Source organism: Nannospalax galili, unplaced genomic scaffold (assembly GCF_000622305.1).
Source record: "Nannospalax galili isolate Female #2095 unplaced genomic scaffold, S.galili_v1.0 scaffold186, whole genome shotgun sequence".
Taxonomy (NCBI): Eukaryota; Metazoa; Chordata; class Mammalia; order Rodentia; family Spalacidae; genus Nannospalax; species Nannospalax galili.
In genome coordinates, this window is record NW_008358774.1 from 5,846,126 (window position 1) to 5,869,752 (window position 23,627).

A 23,627-nucleotide genomic window follows, 5' to 3' on the forward strand; every position below is an offset into this window, starting at 1 on the left:
AATACTATTTTGTTATTTTGTTAAGTACAGCAACAAATTTACTATAGGCAGTGATAATTTTTGATATGTTGACCAAATACATACATTAATTAGGTGCACTAAATTATTAAAATATAGTTATCATTATTTCTTCCTGTTGCTAAAGAATAATATCAATTTATTTTTTATTTTAGTAATTCTGATACTCAAAGAAAATGTAATGATTTATCTCTTAACTTACTGCTTTAAATTTTAGGAATGTTTTATGGCAGTGATAATTTTTGATATGTTGACCAAATACATACATTAATTAGGTGCACTAAATTATTAAAATATAGTTATCATTATTTCTTCCTGTTGCTAAAGAATAATATCAATTTATTTTTTATTTTAGTAATTCTGATACTCAAAGAAAATGTAATGATTTATCTCTTAACTTACTGCTTTAAATTTTAGGAATGTTTTATGTTTTATTTTAAAATTAAATAGTCATTTAATTCCATGAAGAATTTCAATGCAGACAGCACTGATGCATTTTTTTCCTTCCCCATGACACGTTACAATAGTGTTAAGAACTATTGCAACACCAAAGTATTAGTTCCATATTTGAAAAATATCCACTTGTCTGTAATCTAGATAATTCTTCCAATAGAGCAAATAAGTGGGACCCACCAATGATGCCACAATAGAACCAGAGTAGGTTCCGCCCCCCACACACTCAGATTACACTCTCCACATTAAGGCCTCAAGGGTCAGTGTCAGACACAGAAGAACACCCACAGTCTGCAGAGATTTGGTCTTTCCTACTGAAAGGGGCCATAATGTCTCTCTTGAAGCCCTGGTGGCTACTTTTGCTGCTTCTCCTGGTAGTTTTGCACCTGCGCCCCCACCATTTTATTGGCATGTGTGCCTCAGCTCTTGTTTTCTTTCTGTGAAAACACCTCCATGTTTCCAGGATCCTCTGACCCTCCACAGAATGAGACCTGCTTAAGGCCTCAGGGCTGTTTGTTCTCAGATTACCTGGCCTGGGGCAGGTCCTAGACAGTTGACAAGGGGTCTGTGAGAGAGTCCCTCTGTAGTTTACCCCAAAAGTAGATTTAGAAAATGTTTTTTGGTGTCTTCTAATTCTCATGAAAATTTATACAAGATACCATACACGTGAAATTGTTTTCCTATTAAGCAACCCATTCCTTATTCACTCCTGATCTGAGTCTGAACTCAGCCTCTATTATGACTCCTTCCATTATGCTGATCTTCTGTTAAAAACTCCATTTAGAGAATAATATAGATTCTCCATGAAGAGTCTATATGATTTTTTTTCTAATAAGCTCCGATAAGTATTTTTAGGACATTTTCACAACTCTCAAACTGTGCATGTGCAGCGGGCTTTTTATGCTTTTGTAAAAACCATCGATTCTCTGAGTTAGATAATTTTGAGTGATGACTATACAAAAGCATAAAATAAAGATGTTGCAGTGCTGTTGTCAGTGTTCCATGTGGCCTGATGTGCTCTGACTTGACTGAGGGTTGTTGGATCAAGTAACACAGTGTTTGCTCTTCATAATGATGCACTCAGAGGATAATCTATATGTCAGTAACATTTCTCTGAAAATCTGTTACAGATCTAAAATGTGAAAGATTCATGATTGTGAGAACTTCCCACCAATCATTCTGTCATCAATGTCCTTTAGATAGTGGCAGGATTGATTATTATCAGCCACACTGTCTTCTGACTTGACAAGAAACATGACTTTTTTTGAGGTTCTCTGACACCCTAACTCTGCTGTCCTCGTTTTCTCGTGTTGTCAGACTTTCCACTTCGAGGTTCCCGCCCTGGGCACTGATGGCGTTTTGGATTGATAATCTGTTGTTGGGAATATGTTGTACATTGCTGGGGAGAATTATTTTGTTTGTTGTTGTGTTCCAGTTTTGTGAGACAAAGTTTTGCTATCTGGCCTTGAACTCACATTCCCCTACCTCAGCTTCCTGAATGCTGAGATTGTAGGCTTTATAACCAGACCCGGCTTTATAAAATGTCTAACATACTAGATGCTCTTCAACATACTAGAACAAATTTTCTTTTATCATTGTTTATTTGAACATTTTTGGCACTTAATGAGTCCTTTCTGTTTTACCCATGTTGTTTCCTGTTACTGTAGGTGTGTCTAAGCAGCTGTCTCCTACATGTGACTGTATCTTAGCACAGAGGATTTCCTTATATTCCATGTGGCCTGATTTGGGGAGAATTATTCCCTCTGATGGGAGATTGAGAAATAATTCAGTCTCAAAAGAAGAATTAAAAGACCCAAATAACTCTTCTGTTTGCAGGAATTTTAAAAATTGGGGGGTAGCCAGCAAGATGGCTCAGCTGGCAAAAGCAATTGCCATCAAGCCTGACTACCTGAATTTAGTCCCAGGACCTACATGCTAGAAAGAGAGAACTGACTCCTACAAGTTGTTTTCTGACCTCCACACTCACTTGCACATGCACGCATGCACACACACACACACACACACACACACACAACACATTAAATAAATAAATGGGGATTTATTCTCATGTTTTCTACCTCCTTGCTTAACTACAATCCATTTCCATTTTAGACCAGAGGAAATTAATTTATGCAAGTGGCATTATTTAGCAGTTCGATGCCAGGTGCTTACACAGCTCTTGGAATATGTAACATGTCTCACCAGTCCCTAGGCCTGGGGTCAACCACTTATCCATTTTTCTCACTTCTATTCTGTGTTTATTCATTGCTTTTTTAAAAGAAAATCACATTATGGTATTGACTGTTGGTCAGGTTGTGATTACCTGCCTCATTGAGGTCCCACCATCTTGCCATCTTTTTGTTGTTCTGTCTGACTCACTCACTACTCCATTCCCTGACACTTAGTGAAGAACAGTATCCACATTTCTCAAGCAGCTAACTCCATACCAAGTGCACTGTGACTCCTGCTTTCTTAAAGAGTTGCCATATAAAATGAATTCCCTTAAGTTTTCATCTTTATTTTCTCTATATTTCTGTAATTTCACCCTCTTTCTGCAGCTGTTTGAGAGATCAGCACTTCTTTGGGTGGAAAACCTCACCTCATGTTATGACATTTTCCACACTCACATTCCTCTAGTCTGGACCTTAACTTGGGAATCCCATTCTCCCTCCTCCACTTTGGGATCTTCCTTGTTTAGCACTTATATTGAATGCCTGTTGTATTTCAGGTACCGTAGTTGAATGGAGTTTGGATGGTAATGGCCAATAAATCAGAAATACTCCCTGCATTATAGTCCAAAGAGAAAAAGAGGTTTTAGTCATAGTCACAAAACTAAACATAAGCAGTGAAGAATAATAAAGGGAAACTGTGAAGCCATTTTTGATAATTGGTAGAGTTAGCTTTTGAGGAATTCTTTGAGGCATTAGAAGCATATGTGAAGAGCACAGCATGGCCCAGTATAGCATCATGGTAGAAGCTCAAAATATACAAGGTTGAAAGAAGAAAAGGCCATCCCTGAATAAACAGGCAGAATCGTGGAAGCCATCATAGGGCACATTAAGAAGCTGTAGTTTCTCTCAAGGTGATAGGGAGCCATCAAAGCGTATAAAGCGTAAAGTGAGGAAATGATGTCATCAAACTGCCTGTTTCAAAAGTTCATTCTAGGGTTAAGAGTGCAGCTGAGCAGTGAAGTTTGCAAAGCATGTGCTAAGCTTAGCTTTCATTCCCTAACACCACCACAAGAAGGGGGATGAGGGAGAGGGGAAAGAAGGAGGGAGGGAGGGAAGGGAGGGAGGGCGATTTCATTCTAGTATCAGGAGTGAGTAGTAGCTGTGTAGCACAGGGTATGCTTAGTCCTAGGGTTAGTCTGTAAAACTGGTGTGTTAGAGTCTGTTACTATGATAAAATTCTCAAGGGAAACAATTTAAAAGGAGGATAGGTTTATTTTGACTCATAGTTCTAGGGGTTTCAGCCAGTGGTCAGCCGGTCCCATGGCTTTCAAGCCTATGCTGAGGCAGAACATCCTGGTAGAGCTACTTACCTTCTAGCAGCCAGGGAAGCAGAAACGGAGAGAGAAAAAGGACTCAGGACAAGATATACTCTTCTAAGGCATGCCCCCAGTGATCTAGTTCTCCACTGAGAACCCAACCTCCTAGCTTCCACTATATCCCCATAATGCCATTAAATTACACATCCATCTGTATATGAATGCACTGTTGGGGTTGGTTTAGATCCAAACTATGACAAATACCCCTACCAAAATACTTACTCTAGAAAATTAGAAACACTGGTAGAAGCAGTGTTGTAAGGCATTCATGTCCGTAAACCCACTGCCTCAGTTTTCCTGTACTCCAAAGAAATTAGGAAATAGAAATTGGTAAAGAACTCTTATTTTATTTAGTTTGGCCAAACCAGGGTGAGAAGAAAGTCTAGCTTCCTCTCCACCATGCCTGGGCCATCTTTGAGTGTAGAAGAAGACCAGAATGTGTTTCAGTGTGGCCATGGGACAGGTTAACCTAGGTGGTCTCTATTGTGTCTGTTCTGGGTTACAGAATTTTGTCAGCAGAGGAACATAGATTCTTAAAGGTACCCTGTTTTGGAAAGAAAAAGGTTTAGGAGAGAGGATGTAAGACACCCACTCATTTCTAGCCTTGCAGAGTTCCTTGTTCCTAAGTCCATTCTTTGATAGATATGGAGTGAGAGCCCTTTGGAGGTTTTCTCTGGAGGTCAGCTTCCAGCTTGACTCCTACATGCCTGTTAAACATACTAGTTTGTAAATGAAAAAAAAAAAAAGGTGATGGTTTAATAGCTAGAGGGAAGGGCACAATACCTCTCTTTGAGAATATTTCCTCTACCACCAGAGCTTTGCATAGATACTTAATATAACATGGCAGAAGTATCTAGAGCCATTTCAAAAATTGCTGGAAAGTCTGTTTTTATCCCAAGCTAAAATTTATTTAGCAATTTTTAAAAATAAAACTCAAACAGCAGTTTTTAAAATCCAACATTATAACATAATACAATCCAAAGATATACTAATTTGATGCATACTGAAAAATGACTCTATGAAAGTATTGTTTGTTTTCTGTAATTAAACCACTATGTTTCTGTAGTGTAGAAAACTGTGTGTATAGTAAAAACACTGTAGTTCATAACACAATTACAGCAAATCTGAACTGTGTTTAGGCAGCATTTGCTGCTATTACATGGCATGATGGCATACATAGTGTAGTGTTTAAGTGATGTATTCAGAATGAAGGCTGCTGTGAAGTTGCATGATACATAGGCAAGTGCTGCCAGAAATGTCTCAGACTTGTTACATATTTTACTTTTAATTATTAAGAAACTTTATACTGTTTCCAAATTTTTCACAGCCATACATTTAGTCACAGACCTGTTGACTGACAGTTTAAGAAGCTGGGATCTAGACCTATGGCAGGGTATGCCGGGCCATACAAACCTAGTTTTACCCAGAATGATTCTACTTCTACATGTTTAAACGTGAGGCTTTCAAGCAAAATTGTATTGAAAATTAGTTTTGCTGACAAATCAGTCTTAAGAACATTGGTGTAGCCTCCAACTACTTGTGTATCTCTGGTGACTCTGGGCCTCCATTTCCTCATCTGTAAAAATAAGAGAATGGTGCTCTGGTAGCTTAGGTTTTATTCTGAGCCCTCTATTCCTTTTCAAGTAAACAAACAAACAAACAAAAAACTAAGAGAGGTTACGTGACTGACTCCAACTACACAGATTTCATGACAGAACCAAGACTAGAATTTAACCACCAAACCCTCATTGGCATTTTTCCTCTCTTGAATTCCTTTTCTAAAAAGAAAAAAATCCCACAAAGTAGAGATGAAGAAACTGTAAATATTATTTGGACAAGGTAAATATATCAGTGAGTACATAATTAGCATGTAAGAATAAAACTATACTGTATCTTAAATTTGTCTTATTTAATTAATTATTTGCTAGTGTGCTAGCTACAATGTACATTGAATGAACACTTACCTGATTTTACATTCATTCTTCAAGTTTATATTTATAGAAGTATTTCTATCCGGTGAGTTGTTTGCATGGCCCATTTCTCTTTTACAAAGTTGTTATGAATTGTTTTCTTCTTGATAATTCTCCACATAATCAGTGGTATCATTTTAAATCATTCCATTAATCATTCCTTTCATATTTAAGCCTCATTGCATTCCAAATTGAAAATCATCCCAAAGAAGTTGTGAGGGTTTGGGAAGCAGGAGTCTCTAGATTCTGGTCCTTCCATTCCTCATCCTCGCTTTGCTCATCTTCCTCTCTTCATCCCCTCCTCTCCAAATCAAGGGTATCCATGAAGAGGAAATGAAGTCACAAAACATCTGAGAGGTGTGTGTGGAAAGGAGGGAAAGAAGGGCAGTCATGCTCCTTGGCTTGTTGATGGTGGGGGGTGTTTATGGGCTGATTGCATTCCAGCCTTGGGGGCTTCTGTTTAAAGATAAAACAGCTCACAGAGACAACTCCTTCTTCCCCCTCCTACTGCCTCCATGAGTCACTACCCATATGGCTGCTGCTGCTGAGACCAAGGAATGAGTGAGTAAAGGTGTTTAGAGTGAAGTATTAGACTTATTAAATAAGTGTCCTTTTCGAATAAGTGTAAAAACACTGAAATACGGGTTCCCTGCTAACTTGAGATTTATAGGATTTGAACATAGGCCAAGCCACTTTGCATCATTAAACACACACACACACACACACACACACACACACACACACACACACAAACAGGTGTGCCAGTGACAGTCCTGTAATGATGTAATAGGAAATGTGGCATGGCCAATAATGTTTTATTTTTTTAACTATTTCATTAAATTTGTTCTTTGACTGTTTCTCATATATGTATATGCTTAGATTTTTTTTGTCAAGGTTACCATTCATAAAATAAGATATGCTGAACAAATTTGTAAAAGATTTACTGTTCAAGTTCAGAATCTTGCATTCAGTTCAGCTGAGCCCCACTATAAAAAAATATGGATACACTGAAAAGAATATAAAGAGAAGAGACAGTGATACACGGAGAGCTGAAGTTGCACACCTTAGTATTAGATGAAGCCGATAAACAACCCGTCTTTTTGTGTTGTGGAGTTGTTTTTTTTTTCCTGGTACCACATGCCTACTTCAGATAAACTTTCTGAGGACATCTTAGCATCCTGTTCAAATGAGCAGACTCTATGAAGAACAGGATTGCTAAGATCTACACATGGCAACACTGGCTTAATAGTAGACTTAGTCTGATTTCTCTTTTCAGCTCCAGAATAGGTACAGATTGATGAGAATCTATGATTAGAGCTGCATGGCCAGTTCCCCTTTAAAAAATCCAGTCATTTTGCCAAGTTTTATAAGCATACAGGTATTTTTGTAAGATGCTTGCCTCCCTTGGGCAAAGAGATAGAAATAATGCTTAGACCATGTATAGAATAAAAAATTCAAATCTTATCTTTGATTATTGTTTTTGGAATTTAAAAACTTATAAAGAAGCCGGGCGTGGTGGCGCACGCCTTTAATCCCAGCACTGGGAGGCAGAGGCAGGTGGATCTCTGTGAGTTCAAGGCCAGCCTGGTCTACATAGTGAGTTCCAGGACAGCTGGGGCTACAGGGAGACCCTGTCTCAAAAAGACAAAAAAAAAGCTTATAAAGAAACTAGTAATATCTTGTAAGGATTAATGCTAAGTTAGGTTTTGCTACTTTTCTTTGCTTGTTGACCTATTGGGTTAGGGCAGGTAAAGTATTTGGCAATCTGAATTAGTCCTTGAATTCAGAATTGTCCGTGGGTATATACTTTTTTCTCAGTACATTGTAACTGAGTCTCATCAACTTCAGTGGTAAAGAAAAATCAAGGTGTCATTAGTTCTTTTGTCGTTGGGGTCACTTGATACAGCACCCACCTTTCACTCCTGTCTTGTCATTCTCTATTTTTCATCTTTGTTAAATCCTTGATTTAAAGCTATCCAGCTAACAATAATGAACTCATAACTATAGTCCAGAAAAGCATGATATTGTCTTAAAATCTTCATGATAAGCACGGTAGTACTTGAATAAAGATACTTGGAACCAAATCTTGCTGAGCCATAATCTTGCTGAAGTCTGATTATGAGGAGGAACTGTAAAGAAAGGCAAAGCAAGGCCTCAGCTAATGTAGCACTGGGAGCTTAGGATCACTGCAGCAGGATGAAAGAGAAGGCTGCATGCCTTCCTTCCTTCCTTTTTTTTTTTTCTTTTTTTTGTTTTGTTTGCGGAATTGTTTTAATTTAAATAATTGTGTGTGTATATATATATAAGATATATATATCTTTCATTATATATCATTCAACACTTTAAGACCAGTATGTTTTATTTTGAATATCAAATGGATGCTTTCTGCAACATCTAATTATCTCTAAAAACGACTTGCAGTCTATTTTATAGCAGCATTGGGTTGATTTATGCAGTATTATGTGTCACATTAAACACCATTTCTCCAGTATACGTTGGGCTGGAGCTAATGCTTCAGATTCTAGAGGAAGTATCTAACAAGTACTTGGCGTATAATTTAGTACCTTTGAAAGTGCTTAGATTTTTTTTGTCAAGGTTACCAATTCATAAAATAAGATATGCTGAATAAATTTGTAAAAGATTTACTGTTCAAGTTCAGAATCTTGCATTCAGTTCAGCTGAGCCCCACTATAAAAAAATATGGAACCACTGAAAAGAATATAAAGAGAAGAGACAGTGATCCACGGAGGGCTAAAGTTGCACACCTTAGTATTAGATGAAGCCGATAAACAACCCCTCTTTTTGTGTTGTGGAGTTTTTTTTTTTTTCCTGGTACCACATATCTGAAATCTGACGTTGTTTGTACAGAGCGTTTAAACTATGTGAAGAACTGTTTCCTTGTTTTCTGTCGGAGTGAGTATGTTACTGTGCTAAGCATCCAGATCGAGATGGGCATAGACATTCTTGTTCAGAACCAGCGTGTTCTCGCCTCACCGTGGGGGACATGGTATGCGTATTGACTGTGCTGACTTCTCTTCTGTGTGCCTTACTGCTTGTTCTTCTCTCCTTCTTCACAGCAGTCAGTCAGTAAGGACAAGTCCCAAGATTTCAGACTCAGCTCACAGACCCTGACACAGTAAGTAACTTCTTCTAGATAATTTGCAGTGATAAATAGTTGTGGGGTTTTTTTTTTTCTTTTAGAGATGATTTGTTCATATCATTTTTTTATAACAATGGTCATATTACAAGTTGAATTTCAGACCATTCATTCTCAAAATACTTTAAGACTGTTATGAAGCCATAGAAATAATATTAAATAAAATTGTTACAGTAAACTTTAAAGGTCTTATTTTTTCATTGACTTTCATTTGAGTAATATTTTGAAATAATATTAACTGAAAACAAGTGAATAATTTGGTAAAATTAAATTATGAAATGTCTACTTTGAGGCTTTAAAGGGGAAAAAAATCCAATACCCAGAGCATTGTCACTGTATATTTGCACTCTATCACCAGCGGAGCATGAGTTTAACAAACATGAATGGCATGGGTGTTACTGTTCCCTCTCATGTAGGTGCCTGCTTCACACATGTGCACACAGACACCTGCTGGGTTTCCTTCAGGAAAATATTATTTCAAGTTAAGATATGCTATATGCTTTCACAGTTTGAAGAATAATTTGCCTCTTCTACTTCAAAAATTCTGATTCCTATGACAGTAATTTATAGGAATTATCAAATAAAGCTGTACAATATGGTATAAGACAGCATCTCATTCCACAGATGAAAGACATAATTTTCAGCTAGACTTTAAAAGAGCCTTGGAATCATGATCTGAAAGATACCCTATAATTCTTTCCACAGCCTCTCTGATTTTATAGTCGAGAAAACCAAGGAGAAGGCTTTGTGCTAATTTCACAGGGTGTATTTGTCAATACCTGAACCAAGACTCCCAACTCCTGACCACTGGGGTTGCTTGTTTCTCTTTCAGCTAGATTCAGTGTCCCAAGTTCTATGGGAAGGTGTCGCTCCTTTTTTGATAAATGAGCTCTAGCAGTAATTTTATGGCCACATATAGCTCCAGGGCACATTTTACCACATTAACATATTTATCCTCACAGTATCCCCAGTCCAGTATTCTGACCGTTCCTTTGCCAATGGAGAAATGAGATTTAAAAAGGCTCCTGCTGGGTCCCTGTACATGGCATGATGCAGACCCAAGCAAGAGCTGACCCTCCGGTTCCTGTCTGCTCTTCTTCCCATGCTTTCCCTCCACCTGTCCCTTGGTACCTGCACACAGGCCGTGCAGGCTTTTGTTTCTGTCTAGCAAGCATGGTTGGGTTTTGGGTTTTCTTTCATTTTGTTGAGATTTTACATAGTAGTATAGCAAATATAACATCACTGATTCCTAGGAATTTGCATGTTTTATAAAAAAAATTTTTACAACTATTTAATAAATATTATAGAAATGAATGAATATCAGCCACACATTGGATAGCTGCTTCAGGTGATACACAGATATACCCTGTACCCTTCAGATTCAAGTTCAGTAAGCTTCACAGACACTTGAATTCTGAAGGCTGTCTGGGTGACTCAGCTTCTTCCATTGCATTTAGAGCACTTAAGAACCTGTAGGGGCTGGAGAGATGGCTCAGCAGTTAAGAGCAGTGACTGCTCTTGCAGAAGACCCGGGTTCGATTCCCAGCACCCCACATGGCAGCTACAAACCATCCTTAACTCCAGTTCCAGGGGAATCCGAAGCCCTCTTCTGACCTCTGCAGCATTGCACATCATGGGAGCATTCACATACATGCAGGCAATATACTCATACACATAAAATAAAAAGAGGCCCAGTCTTTGATAGGGATATAAATCATTGGTAGAGCATTTGCCTTGTATGTGGAAAGCACTGGGTTCAATCTCTAGTACTGAAAAAAAGGAGAGAGAGAGAGAGAGAGAGAGAGAGAGAGAGAGAGAGAGATGCTCAGATGTATCCAAATCCTCAAGTTTCAGCTAAGGCCTTTGGACTTTCCCTACACTTACAACTTCCTAGGCCAGTAAAGATGGATTTTTCTCATAAATTGAAAGCTGTATAGATTTTTCTCATGACTTGAAAACTATAGGCGAGTTCATGGTGGAAACATTTGCCCAGTATGTAGGAAGAAGGTTATTTCATCATTTCTTTAATTTACTCTAACAAGTTCACTGCACCCAAGTAAATGAAAAGGGACTCATTTTCTTGTTTCCTTACAGCTCTGCCTTTCCATTTGGACCATTTGCATATTAGTTAGCTAACTCAAATGAGCACATATATAGACCGTTCTTACTGTTTTCCACTTGAGGTTCTTGTCTGTTTTTCTTCTTGCATGTGTATGTGGTGTGCATGTTTGTACATGTTTGTATATATGTGAATGCACATGTGTACAAGGTGCATGTGTGTGTGTGTGTGTGTAGGCCAGAAGTTGATGTCTGATGTCTTCCTCCATCACCCTCTACTATTTACTGAGTCAGGGTCTTTGCTGAACCTGGAACTTGCCCAATTCAACTAGTCTGGATAGCCATCTTGCCCCAGAGATTCCCTATCTCTGTCTCTGAAGGACTGGGATTACAGGCAGGCTCCTGTGCCTCACCAAGTTATATGTGGGAGCTGGGAGTGCAGAGTCCAGTCCTCACTTTTATCAGCAAGTGCTTTATCCACTGATGGAGTTGGAAATTTGTAGTGAAGAAAAAAGAAGACTAGCTAGAGATTATTATTCTTGAAGAATGTGGGATCAGAGACCTTGGAGCAGCATATGATTAGAAAGTGAGACTAAGAGGCACGGTTTGATGTGTTTGCCTAGCATTTTACATGGACCTGAACAGTCATTTGTATCATTTTGGTCCTGTCAGACCTTGTTGCTCCTGCAGCCTTTCCAGCTGAGCTTCAGTAGTTCACTGGTGAGCATCGGCCAATTTGGAGACTTATTTTGCCTGTGCTCTCTGCGGTAGGTGCTGTGCTAGGTACTGAAGTGCACTAACAAATGATATATGGTGTATGTTTTATGAGTGTACCCATTGTGGCCAAAGAAGAGACACACTGCAAAGTCATCGTCTAAATAATATTTTGTTGGGCACATAAATACCTAGAATGTTCTAGGTACTGAGGACATAGTAATGAGATAAAAATCCTTACCTCATGAGCTGCCATCTTACTTTCTTGTGTGCAAAGTATCTGTCAAATTGTGCTGTGCTGTGGAGAAAATGAATGTGAGTAGGAAATAGAGCAGGGAAGTGTGATGGTTGCAAGTTTTGTGTTGTGTTGTTGGTGTTTTTGTTTCAGTCAAGGTCTTGCTCTGTATCCTAAGCTGGCTTGGACTCATGAGTGTTCCTTCTGCCTCAGCCCCCCGCGGGGCTGGGATAAAAAACATGAGCCTCTACACTAGGCCTGTTGTAGAGTGCAGAGAAATGAACATGACTAATATGTTTATGTCAGGGGCAGGTACAGAAAGCCCTGAGGCCCAGGAGCTTAGACAGCAGCATACCTGGCATCCTAAAGGAACAGTAAGGAAAAGGTTGGAGTTTCTGCAATAAACAGTGTATTTGGGAGAGAGTGGATAAGATCAGAGTGAGGAGGAAGACCTTGTAAAGCATCATAATACTTTTGGGTTTTACTCTAAGTGAAATAGGGAGCCATTAAACAGAGAAGGTGACTTAAATTTTAACAGCACTACTCTGGATACATATTAATGGATTGAAGATGAAACCAGAAAGACTACTTAAGGTAATATTCAAGATGAGGTTTGATGATGCCTAGAAAAAGTATACAGCAATCAAGTTACTGAAAAAGGATCAGGTTTTAGTCTAGGGAGAGATCTCAGCCAGTAAGTGCTTACCTCATAGTATGAGGACCTGAGTTCAGTCCCTAGAACCTACATAAAAACATGGGGCTGGAGAGATGGCTCAGGAATTAAGAGCCCTGGTTTCTCTTGCAGAGGATGCAGTATCAATTCTGCACCTACACGGAGGCTAACAACCATCTGTAACTCCAGTTCCAGAGGATCCAGCACCCTTTTCTAACCTCAGCAGGCATTGCACGACATGGGTGCACTTACACACTTGCAGGCAATACACCCATACACACAAAATAAAAATAACAAATATATTTTTTAAAAATGTTGAACATGGTAGCTCAAGTCTATAATCCCAGTGCTGGGGAGGTGGAGAGGAAGGATGCCTGGGGCTTGCTGGCCTGTCAGTTTAGCCTAATTGATGAGCTCAGGTCAATGAGAGACCATGTGTCAAAGGAAATGGACAGTGTTCCTATGGATGACATCCAAGGCTACATCCTGACCTCCATGTGCACCCACGGGTCTATATATGCATGTACAAACACACACACACACACACACACACACGTATTTTTAAGTCAAATTTTATGTATACCTAGGTTTGTAGCACTTTTAGTGACATATACTTGATGTATAATAAATTACACATACTTAACAGTATACATCTAGGTTTTAAGAAAAGTAGGTACCCATGAGCCATCACTTAAGAAATTTCTTATTTTCTTTTTACAATTTCCTCCTCCTGTCTCTTCCATTCTCTTAACTTCCAGCCCTTGACAATCAAGACTTCTCTCTTTCTAGAGTTTTAAACACCACAATTCATTTATTTATTACCTGCTAATAGGTCTTTGAGTTTTCTGAAGTTTGGGGCCACTATAAATATAGCTAAGACCAGAATTTGGGTACAAGTCTTCGTAGAGACATTTGTATTCACTTTTCTTGGGTAAATAAGTAGAAGTGGAATGGTCAGAATTATTTCTGTATATTTTTCTGGATGGTTGTTCATTTCCCAGGCTTGCCAGTATGCATGGGTTCCACTTTCTCACCAGTGCTTGATATTCTCAGTCTTCATCATTTTGGCCATTCTAATCCAAGATTTATCTCATGTCATAATTTATATATCCCTGCCTCTAACAGCCAATGATGTCATGCATCATTTTATGTCATATATGTATATATTTTCTTTGGTGAAATAAATACCTGTTCAAATGTTTTACCCATATAATGCTTAAAATATTTTTTGTGTTTATTTATTTATTTATTTATTTATTTATTTATTTATTTGGAGGGAGGCACTATGTGTATATTGTGGCATATGTGGAGGTCAGAGGAGACCTTTGAGTAATCGGTTCTCTCCTTCCACCATGTAGGTTCTAGGAATCAAACTCAGTTTGTCAGGCTTGGCAGTATGCACCTTTACCTGCTGAGCCATCCCACCAGCCCACTTATTACTAGGTTTTGAGAGTACATTAGATAGTCTCAATACGACCTTTCCTTCTGACTTGGAGGTGGCTGCCTTCTAACTGTGTCCTCATGTGGCCTCTGTGCACATGTGAAAAGCATGTGTGTGCATGTGCTTACATACAAGCACCTTCTGGTATCTTATTCTCTTTGTCTAAGGACACTGGTCTTATCCAATTAGGACCCTACCCGTAGGAATTTCCAGCATTCCTGTATGCCCTAGAGAGAAGATTCAGTCTGCTAGTTCTTCAGTTTTCTCTTTTTGTTGTGTATTCTTTTCCTAACATAGTTTGCTACGATATACAATGATTTATATTTTGCTGTTGCCATTAAGTTTTTGAGAATGCTGCATTCCTTGCCCATTCCTCAGGTTGGTATGTTAAACTTTCGTGAACCTGCTTTACTCTTTTCTTTGTTATTAAGAAATATTGTGTATATTTATGTGTATGTTTCCATCTGTGCTGATAAAATTTTCTGGGTTTTCTCAGGCATCTGGTATTTTTCAGACAGAATTTGTTTTATTCTTGTCCCTTTAGCATGGTTAAGCTAGAGCAATGATCTCTCTCACTCCCATGGATAATCCTACTTGTAGTTCTGCCAAATGTTTTTTCTGTCTCAGATCCTCCCATTTACTTCCGTTCAATCCGTTGAGTCCCGCTATCCCTTCCCTCACCTAACGTGCTACTGCAGCTTTCTTACTGGCTTCTTTTTTCTGATCTTTCCTTCCTGTAGTTCTGAAAAGGGCAAAGAACAGAATCGGGAGGACCGGGCACACAAAGCAGATATGCAGGCGAAGAAAAATGAGCCAACAGGCCGAAAAGTCACCCTGATAGAGGTAAGAGAAAATTACGGAAAAGTTATAGAATCAGCAGGCGAAGTCTTTGGAAGACCTGGTCAACAGTGAAGATGCCAGAGAGAGGACAGCTAACATAAGCACTGATGAGGGCCCTTTGGGATTTCCAGTCAAGAGGCCATTTGTGACCTTGGAGAAGTCAGTGTTGATGGAAAGTCCTGGAAGGATCAATTAGATTGTCTTCAGTCTCAAAGGATAGATCACCGAGCAGTCTTACTACAAAAATCTGGGCTGTAAAACAGAGAAAAGACTAGGCAGTAACTAGTAGAAAACTAGGGATGTGGAGAGCTTTACAAAGGAATAGCAAGCATATTTACGAACTGAGAGGCTAGAGCCACTTGTGAAGGAGCCCTCAAAGTGTGGGATAATCCCTGGGTCCTGATGAAACTGGACAGGTGGACAACATTTACCTCTGAGACAGACTAGTGAGAAATGTGTTTGAAAGTGTTCTCACAGCAGGTAGGTGGGCATGATGAGTTGTAGGAAGTGCTGTCTGGAGACTGTTTTCTCTGTAGGTAGAGATGAAGTTTGTTGAAATCAAACTGTTATAGCCCTATTCATCATCCACATACATGAATTTGTTACTTTCTAGAGTTAGATTCAAAGTTTTCAGAATGTTTTTAATTTGGAAAAAAAATAAAAGGACCTCTACAGAAAGCATAGATGAATAGTGATAGAATCCTGGGAATGGCTTTTGAACAATCATGACGCTGGAATTAGAAGATGTTTTTGGTTTTGTTTTGGATTTTTTTTGTTTGCTTGGTTTTTGTTGTTGTTGTTTGGGGGGGTTGTTGTGCGTGTGTGTGTGTGTGTGTGTGTGTGTGTGTGTGTGTGTTAGTTGGGGGAGGAGAGCAAGGTCTCACTTCATTGCCTAGATTGACCTCAAACTCCTGGGCTCAAGCAGTTCCCATCTTAGCTTCTAAGAACCTGGGACTATAGGCACATGCCACTGTGCCCAGCTGAAAACACTTTTAAACAGATCCTGTATTTGCGTAATAAAAACTTTAAAATCATACATGTCAAAATGGAGAAAAATAGGGCCAATAGTCTCCATAGATCTTAAAAAAAATAGAGGACATGAAGTGGGGGGGAAGGGGGAGGAAGGTAGGGGTGAATCTGAAAGGAGATGGGGGAAACACTCTGAATATGATCAAAAGTCATTGTATGAAATTCTGAAAGAATCAATAAAAGTATTATTTTAAAAAGTAAAAACATTTTATAAATAAAACTCTAAGAAGTCAGCAAGAAAAAGAAATCTATCACTAAGAAAACTGGCAAAGAATATACACAGGATGTTATCAAATGAATAAATATATTTTTTGAGTAGACATATGAAATGTTTACCTAATAGTGATCAAATTAATGAAAGGTAAACAGCAAAATAAAATAGTATTTTTTCCTCACAAGATGGCAACGAGTTTCAAAACTTAAGAAATACAGTTTTTATATACAAGGAAGTAGGTTAACCTCTTAAACTGCTAATACCACTGTAAAATGGAACCATTCTTAATGGAAGACAATTTAGTAGTGTTTTTTAAATTTATATAAATAGGTTTATGTAAATATAAACCCTATATGTGTGTGTATATGTGGTTTTCAAAATGCTTGCATAGGCAGGTGTGGTAGAGCTTACCTGTAATCCCAGTTACTCAGGAGGCTAAGGTGGGAGAATCACTGAGCCCAAGAGTTCAAGGCAGTCTGGGCAACTTAGTGAAATCTTGTCTCAAAAATAAAAATGTCCTTTGACCTGACAGTTGTACTTCAGGGATCTATTATAGAAAAAAATTCAAGGACAATGGAAAGACTCATTTAAATGGCTACTCCTTCAAGCAGATGTGTTTAAAAAACAGGGGAATTTTTAATCTTTATGCTCAAAGCATGGACTAAAATATATCCGGCTCAGTCCATTGGTTTGACTGTTAATGGAAAAGTTGACAGAGTGAGGCAGCTCAGGGACAGAGATGTTGTGAGACTTTTATAACATTTAAGGTGGTTTCAGTTGATTTTGCTCTATTAAAAAGAAGTGATTAAACTATAAAACATTTATGTATAATAACATGTGCTCATTATTTACTGTTGGAATTATTTTATGGAAATGAAAGCTAGATATGATAAATTTAGAAGGTAAATATAAAATAGTTTATATACATACAAAATACTGAACAATATGCATCCATAGATGTTGGTTATCCAGTTGATGAGATTGTGCTAAGTGCTTTCATTTTAATCCATGCATTTTCTGATTTTCCTACTCAACATGTGCATACTACTCGGACATTTTTTTCCAAGTAATAGTAATTTCAGAAATATCTCATACAGTCTATTCTTTGTATACAAGAGCCAAGGCAGGCCCAAGGTCTCAGAACACAAAGTTCCTTAAGTAGGACATGTTCTTCTCGCCTGCCTCCCAGTTAAGGACTTTGCTTTCCAGGTGTCTCTGCCTGTTGACTCTGCTGGATGGAAAGTACTCGCAGGACTGACAGGCAGGGGCCATCCATGCTTGCTTTTATTCTCCCCAGCACTTGGGGGTGGGGCACCACAGAAACAAACCTTTTGGAAATGTTTATCAGATTCAGTTTCTTGTGGGCCAGTGCCCAGCATTTTTTAATCTTACTATTTTATACACACACACAAATGCTAACCCAGTTTTATTCATTTTCAGAATCTTCCTATAGATTTTCCTTTCTCGTCTCATATGAAGTGGCTTTTTTTAAGCCTTCATTTTGCCTCTCTTCCTGTGTTAGCTGTGGGCATACTCTATGAGAAGAACATTAGAGAAGAGTGCACTTGGACTATGCTTTGCATCCTTGGGTTAGATGGAATGTCCTCTGCATGTTCAGCTTTCAAGTCCATGTTCTGTCTGTGAGCAGCCGTCAAGTGCCATGCTGGCCTCCGAGTAGTCAAAAGTGCACGCTCAACTGTCACCTCACCCTGTCATCCTGTCCCTTTCTCCCACTCGTGGGCAGTCTGTGACGTTCTCTATCCACTGTGCTTCTTCCTTTTGCTAGTCTGAATCATTTCCCTTAAAGATGTTATCTTTGCTGCCACTTCAGCTTTTTCTAGTGAAATTTTTCTTGGGGTTCCTCTCCTGGGGTTTCTCCTGGCTTCTGTTTACTTTTCACAGTGCAGTCCCACTTGATTCATTCAGCTTGTCCTGCATCTTCTGCACCTGCAGGATCCATGTCACTAATTTCCAGCTGTGTTTCCCCTTTGTCTCCCCTTCCCTTTTCTGTTTTTCTTCTTTTTTTGTCCTACCACCACCCTGAATTTCTCTTCTTTTGTTTTGCTGTCTTAGTCCTCCTCTAGGACCTTTACTGTCCCCTCTCTACTCTGCAGTTTTATGGTTTTTATGTGATTGGGGCCCTGCATTTATTTGTGCCTCTGCTACATTCTTTCTAATTTTTATTAGACCCTAATTTAGGGCAAATTTTGCATTCCTTTCCTATATACAAGTAGTAGCAGCAATGAGGGGTTTGGCCCATGTTGCCATGATACCTTGGCATGTTGTATCTGCTCCATTTTATACTCCAGTTGCGTTTATGAGCTTCTCTTGAATCTGGTTTTGAGCTTCTGTCTATAACAGGAGTGTGCCTGTGTGATTACTTTGAACACATTTCAAAATCAGGAAAGCTGAACTGACAACAGAATTTTTCCAAAACTTATGTGTAAATTTTTATGTAAAAATAAAAAATGTAACCATTTACTTAAGATTGGACCCATTCCAAAAAGCCCAGGGGTTTGCTTTCCACTCCTACACCCCAGGGAAGGTCAGTAGGGAATCTCTAGCTAGCTTCTGCCCTTTCCTGCCAGGGTGTGCCAGACCTGTGGGGTGACAGCACCTTCAACAGATTGCCATCATTCAAGGCTGCAGCTTGTTTCTAGAGACAACTCAGTGTCAAGGCCTCTCTGATGAGGAAAGACAGTCCAGATGTACCGTCAGTGCTACACAGTAGTTACATTGAAAAGTCCAGGTTGAACCCCACTTGTTCAGCACACACTAGCTGTACCTATGATGTGGCCTCTAAGGAAGCCACTTAATTGTGACTTTTGCATATTGGTTCTTGATTTTTAGTAACAATTTAATTTGTTCTGTGCCAGAGCTGCATCTAGATCCATGGTCAGTCAAAAGTGAAACAAACCACATCTCACCTATTTCATATAGTTTAAAATTTATAATTAGTCCAATTTCAAAATATATATAACTGATTAGTAAAATGGCCACAAACACTGGAACATCATCCATAATGGTTTTTCCCCATAAAAGGAAGAACTGCACATTATCTGATGGCCTTGTCTTCATATCTGAATATTGCTCACTTTGGAGTTCTTTTTGTCTGTATTTGAGAAATATGAGGGGGTCATTTTTTGGCTTTTTGCTCATCTTTGCTTGTCTGTGCAGGAGCAGCTCTTACAGTTACTGATAATGCAAAGAGGTGTTAACAAATGTTTGAGAGACAGACTATAAAATTCATAAATTAATAGAATATTTTAGTGTATGTCTGTATGAGTTGTATGTATATGTGTGTAGGAGTGTGTGTAGGAGTGCATATGTGTTTCTGTATGTGCGTATGTTTGTATGTATGTGTGCATGTATATGTGTGTGTACGAGAGAGAGAGAGAGAGAGAGAGAGAGAGAGGTGGTATTCAGTGTCTTGTGTTGTTGTCTAAGTACACAAAGATTTAGTCATAGCCAGAAAATATTGTTCATTATATTTTGTATTCTTTTCTTCCTAGTAAAAAGTTGGAGAAGAATGAAGAAGTAACCAGATATACAGAAATAACTAGAGTTTGGAATTTTCAGATTTAAGGAAGAAAAGAAATATCCACAATTTTTTGTCTTTATGAAATGAGGTTTGGCTGGAGAAAAAGTCAGTGTGGTCTCTGAGCTTAATTGTTATAAACCATTGTGACTATTGTTGGTCAGAGTATTGGTGTTTGTGTTATTAGTGACTGTATCAAAATTAAATTGCCATTGTTGGAAAAACCAATAAAGAAAAACCCATAATTGCTACTCAGCAAACATGAATAAAGTGTTCGCATTGTTAGGGCGTCTGTTAAATAATCATCCAATATTATTGTATCTGTGATGTGGTTGTATGTGTGATGCTATGCTCAGAATATGAAGAGTCTGCTTTTGAAACTTAATTTTATTTAAAGATAAGCAGCTTCTGAATATTGTGTGTACAAATTGGTCCCAATAACAAAGGCAGTAAAAAGAAACAATTTGCTTTTTAAAATTAAATTTTTGTGTTGCTTTTGAGTGACTTATATGTGTAACTCAGCACACCTAAACTTAAAAGTGATTTTTGGGTGGACAGGCAATAGTATGCCAAATTTATTTACTTTTTTTTTAAAGGGCAGTTCATATTTAGCATATGAGTAATTTACAGATATAAATTATTTAATATTTATTTTGGTCTTAATATTTATTTTTGTTATTACACAGCACTATTTATTTCTCTAGTACCAGAATAACAATGTCATTACCATATGACCATGTGTTTTGAACTTTAACAGAGAAATTCATCCTTTGGTTTTTTGTTTTTTTTCTCGACTCTTCGCTTTCGTCAACTATATGTAAGTCTGTCAATAAAATATTTAGCCCCAACAGGTCAAATGTTAAAGTAAGAAAGACTTATTTACCAAAGTAGAGAGTCAATTCCATTGAAATAAGAAGTGAGAAACACCATGTTGGGCACTGAGGTGTAAATTTGTCCAGATGTATACCCGATGTGAAATAGCTTCTAGTAGAAATATATTTGGCTTTTACCCTGCACATGTTGTAGAAACATAAAAATGGTAAACATGGCCCTGCTGTGGAGAATGGTGTTACTGTTACTGAAGGCATTTTCAAAAGTGTCAAGGAGCACTGATGACTGCTAAAGCCCATGGCCCTCAGTGCAGAAGCCTGTTCCGCCAGAGCCAAGCTGGCAGTGTTCTGATTGTGTACGTCTGTGCTCCAGGTACATCTGGGCCCAGGCAGCAAAGTCACCCTCTATATGCTTGGTTTTTTTGTCTTGTGAGTGTGCTTAATAAGTAAAAAAAATAAAGACAAATGTCTCTATCATTTCAGCTCATGAGTTTTTCTTATTTACATGTGTGCATGCACACATGTGTGTATGAGTGTGGAGGCCCAAGGTTGATGTCAAGGATCTGCCCAGATTGCTCTTACATTTTACTTATTGAGACAGGGTCTCTGGGTCAAACCTCAAGCTTGCAGATAGGGATCCTTGTCTTCCCTCTCCCAGGACTAGAATTCCAGGTGAGCCCTTGCCCACTGCACTCACGTGGATCAGCTCATGATTTTGAGATGCATGTTGATTTTCTTGTTTGGTCTTAAAATTCATCACAAAGAACTTGGCAAGTTATAGAAATTTTTTAATGTTTTATTTTTATTTTATGTGTGTGAGTGTATTGCCTGCATGTATTTGGGTGCACCCATGTCATGCAGTGCATCAGAGGTCAGAAGAGGGCATCAGATTCCCCTGGAACTAAGGATGGTTATTGGTCACCATATGGGTGCTGGGAATTGAACCCAGGTCCTCTGCAAGAGCAGTCAGTGCTCTTAACTGCTGAGCCATCTCTCTGGCTCATTGTAGAAATATTTTTAAACAAATAGAAAAGTACTTTGGAGGAGCTGAGCATTTTCTAAGATCTTCATGTTCATACGAAAATTTAAAGGGTTATTTTTATATTGTACCTACTGAACACAGAAACAGATGAGGCACGTGCCCAGAAAAGCTGCTCTGCTCAAAGCCTTTCTTCCATTATCTAGTTGTCAGTGTAAGATGAGAGTTTTCATGAAGATACTGGTAAAATGTCTTTACCACACCCTCAAAGAAGAAACAGCCTGAGGTAAAGTATCCTCAAGTAAAAGATCCTACTAATCCCACAGAAAATAAGGTGCCTGCATCCACTTGATTTATGACACCATATGTTTTCTTAGTAAGAAACTGCTTTTCTTTATCATCTGAAATTACTGGATTCTATCACATGTCCTCTAGTTAAACAAGTAGCAATTTGACACCATTTTCTATACCTAAATATTATCACCATTGATTGAAATGTATTTCTTAATTATTGATTCAGCACTATATTGTGGATCAAGATGTTTGCAATATTAAAACTATATTGCAAATATGATTTGCAAAGCTAGAATAAAAATCAAAATTTGTTTGACATGGATGCATGCTGGGCATGGATGGATGGATGGATGGATGGATGGATGGATGCCATGTCTCCACCTTCCAGCCCTAGAATCACAGGTGGCTGCCACACCTACCCAACAGCATTTATGTGGGTGCTAGAGATCTGAGCTTCAGTCCTTGTGTTTGCATAGCTAGTGCTTTAACCCTTTAACCGCTAAGCCGTCTCCCCAGCCCCCTAAAAATCAAGTTAAACTGTAAGAAATTTAAACCACAGAATTTTTTACATTGTAAATTTATGGTATAAAATGTGTACTTTAACTGAAATAAATACTTTCAAAGGGCTAACACTTGATACTTTTGAAATTTCAGGCAGGGTTTCTGACTCAAGAACACAGACTTGGGGGGCTGGAGAGGTGGCTCAGCAGTTAAGAACACTGGTTTTTCTTGCAGAAGACCCAGGTTCAAATCCCAGCACCCACATGGCAGCTAACAGCTGTCCGTAACTCCAGTTCCAGGGGATCCATGGCCTCTTCTGTCCTCTGCAGGCATTGCATGACATGGGTGCCCTTACCAACGTGAGGGAAATACAATCATACACATAAAATTTAACAACAACAACAACAAAAAAAAAAAACAGACTTTGGAGCTGGAGAAATGGCTTAGCAGTTAAGAGACCTACTCTTGCAGAGGACTAGAGTTCGATTTCCAGCACCCAAATGGTGGCTAACTGTAACTTCAGTTCCAAGGGAATTTGACACCTCTTCTGACCTCCACAGGCATTGCATGACACGAGTGTATTTACATACATGCAGGCAATACACTCCCATACAAAAAATAAAAACAAAATTTCAATAAAGACACAGGTTTGACTTTAATTTTGTGTATAAGTTATTGAAAAGTTACATTCAGATATTTTCTCTTTAGGAAGTTGACCAAGGCTATATCTGGAAATGACTTCACATTTTATGGCTCAGGTGACATGTTGCTTTACTCATAAATTCAGATTTTTAAAGAAGCTAAGAATGGTCTAAAAGTGACAGCAAACCTTCATAACTTTAAGCTTTCATGTTTTTAAGTGATTTCCATCTGAGATCCATATGTATTTCATAAATAGTGGGAATTTTTTAAAATCAGCATTTTAAGTTACATGTATATCAGTTTTGACTTAACTGAAATTAATTGCAGGAAATATTTCCCCGATCTTTATTATGATGCATGTTCTCCATTACTCTCCAAAACAAGTCCATGAGATACAAAAACTTTCCTTACTCTATGAATAAGAAACTCAAAGGCTCTGAAAGTTAAGTAGCTTCCCCGAGTACATACAGCTGTAAGTGTCCATGCTGGCTATA

The 23,627-nt window shown here is 38.4% G+C and overlaps 1 protein-coding gene across 5 annotated transcripts in view; it reads left to right on the top strand.

Annotated features, from left to right (window-relative positions):
- Window positions 1-21,194, top strand: part of Ahi1 (Abelson helper integration site 1) — a 142,658-nt gene extending 121,464 nt beyond the window's left edge. For 3 of the 5 annotated variants that reach the window (XM_017795328.2, XM_008822075.3, XM_008822078.3), the window contains 3 exons: window positions 9,066-9,124; window positions 15,007-15,109; window positions 19,862-21,194. In XM_017795328.2, the coding sequence (XP_017650817.1) occupies window positions 9,066-9,124; window positions 15,007-15,109; window positions 19,862-19,864 (165 nt within the window). In that variant the 3' untranslated portion in view covers window positions 19,865-21,194. Of the gene's footprint in view, window positions 1-6,303; window positions 6,346-9,065; window positions 9,125-15,006; window positions 15,110-19,861 lie in introns of those variants that run through there. The other 2 variants (XM_017795327.1, XM_029558119.1) reach the window with 2 other exon arrangements.
- Window positions 21,195-23,627: the final 2,433 nt, after the last annotated feature.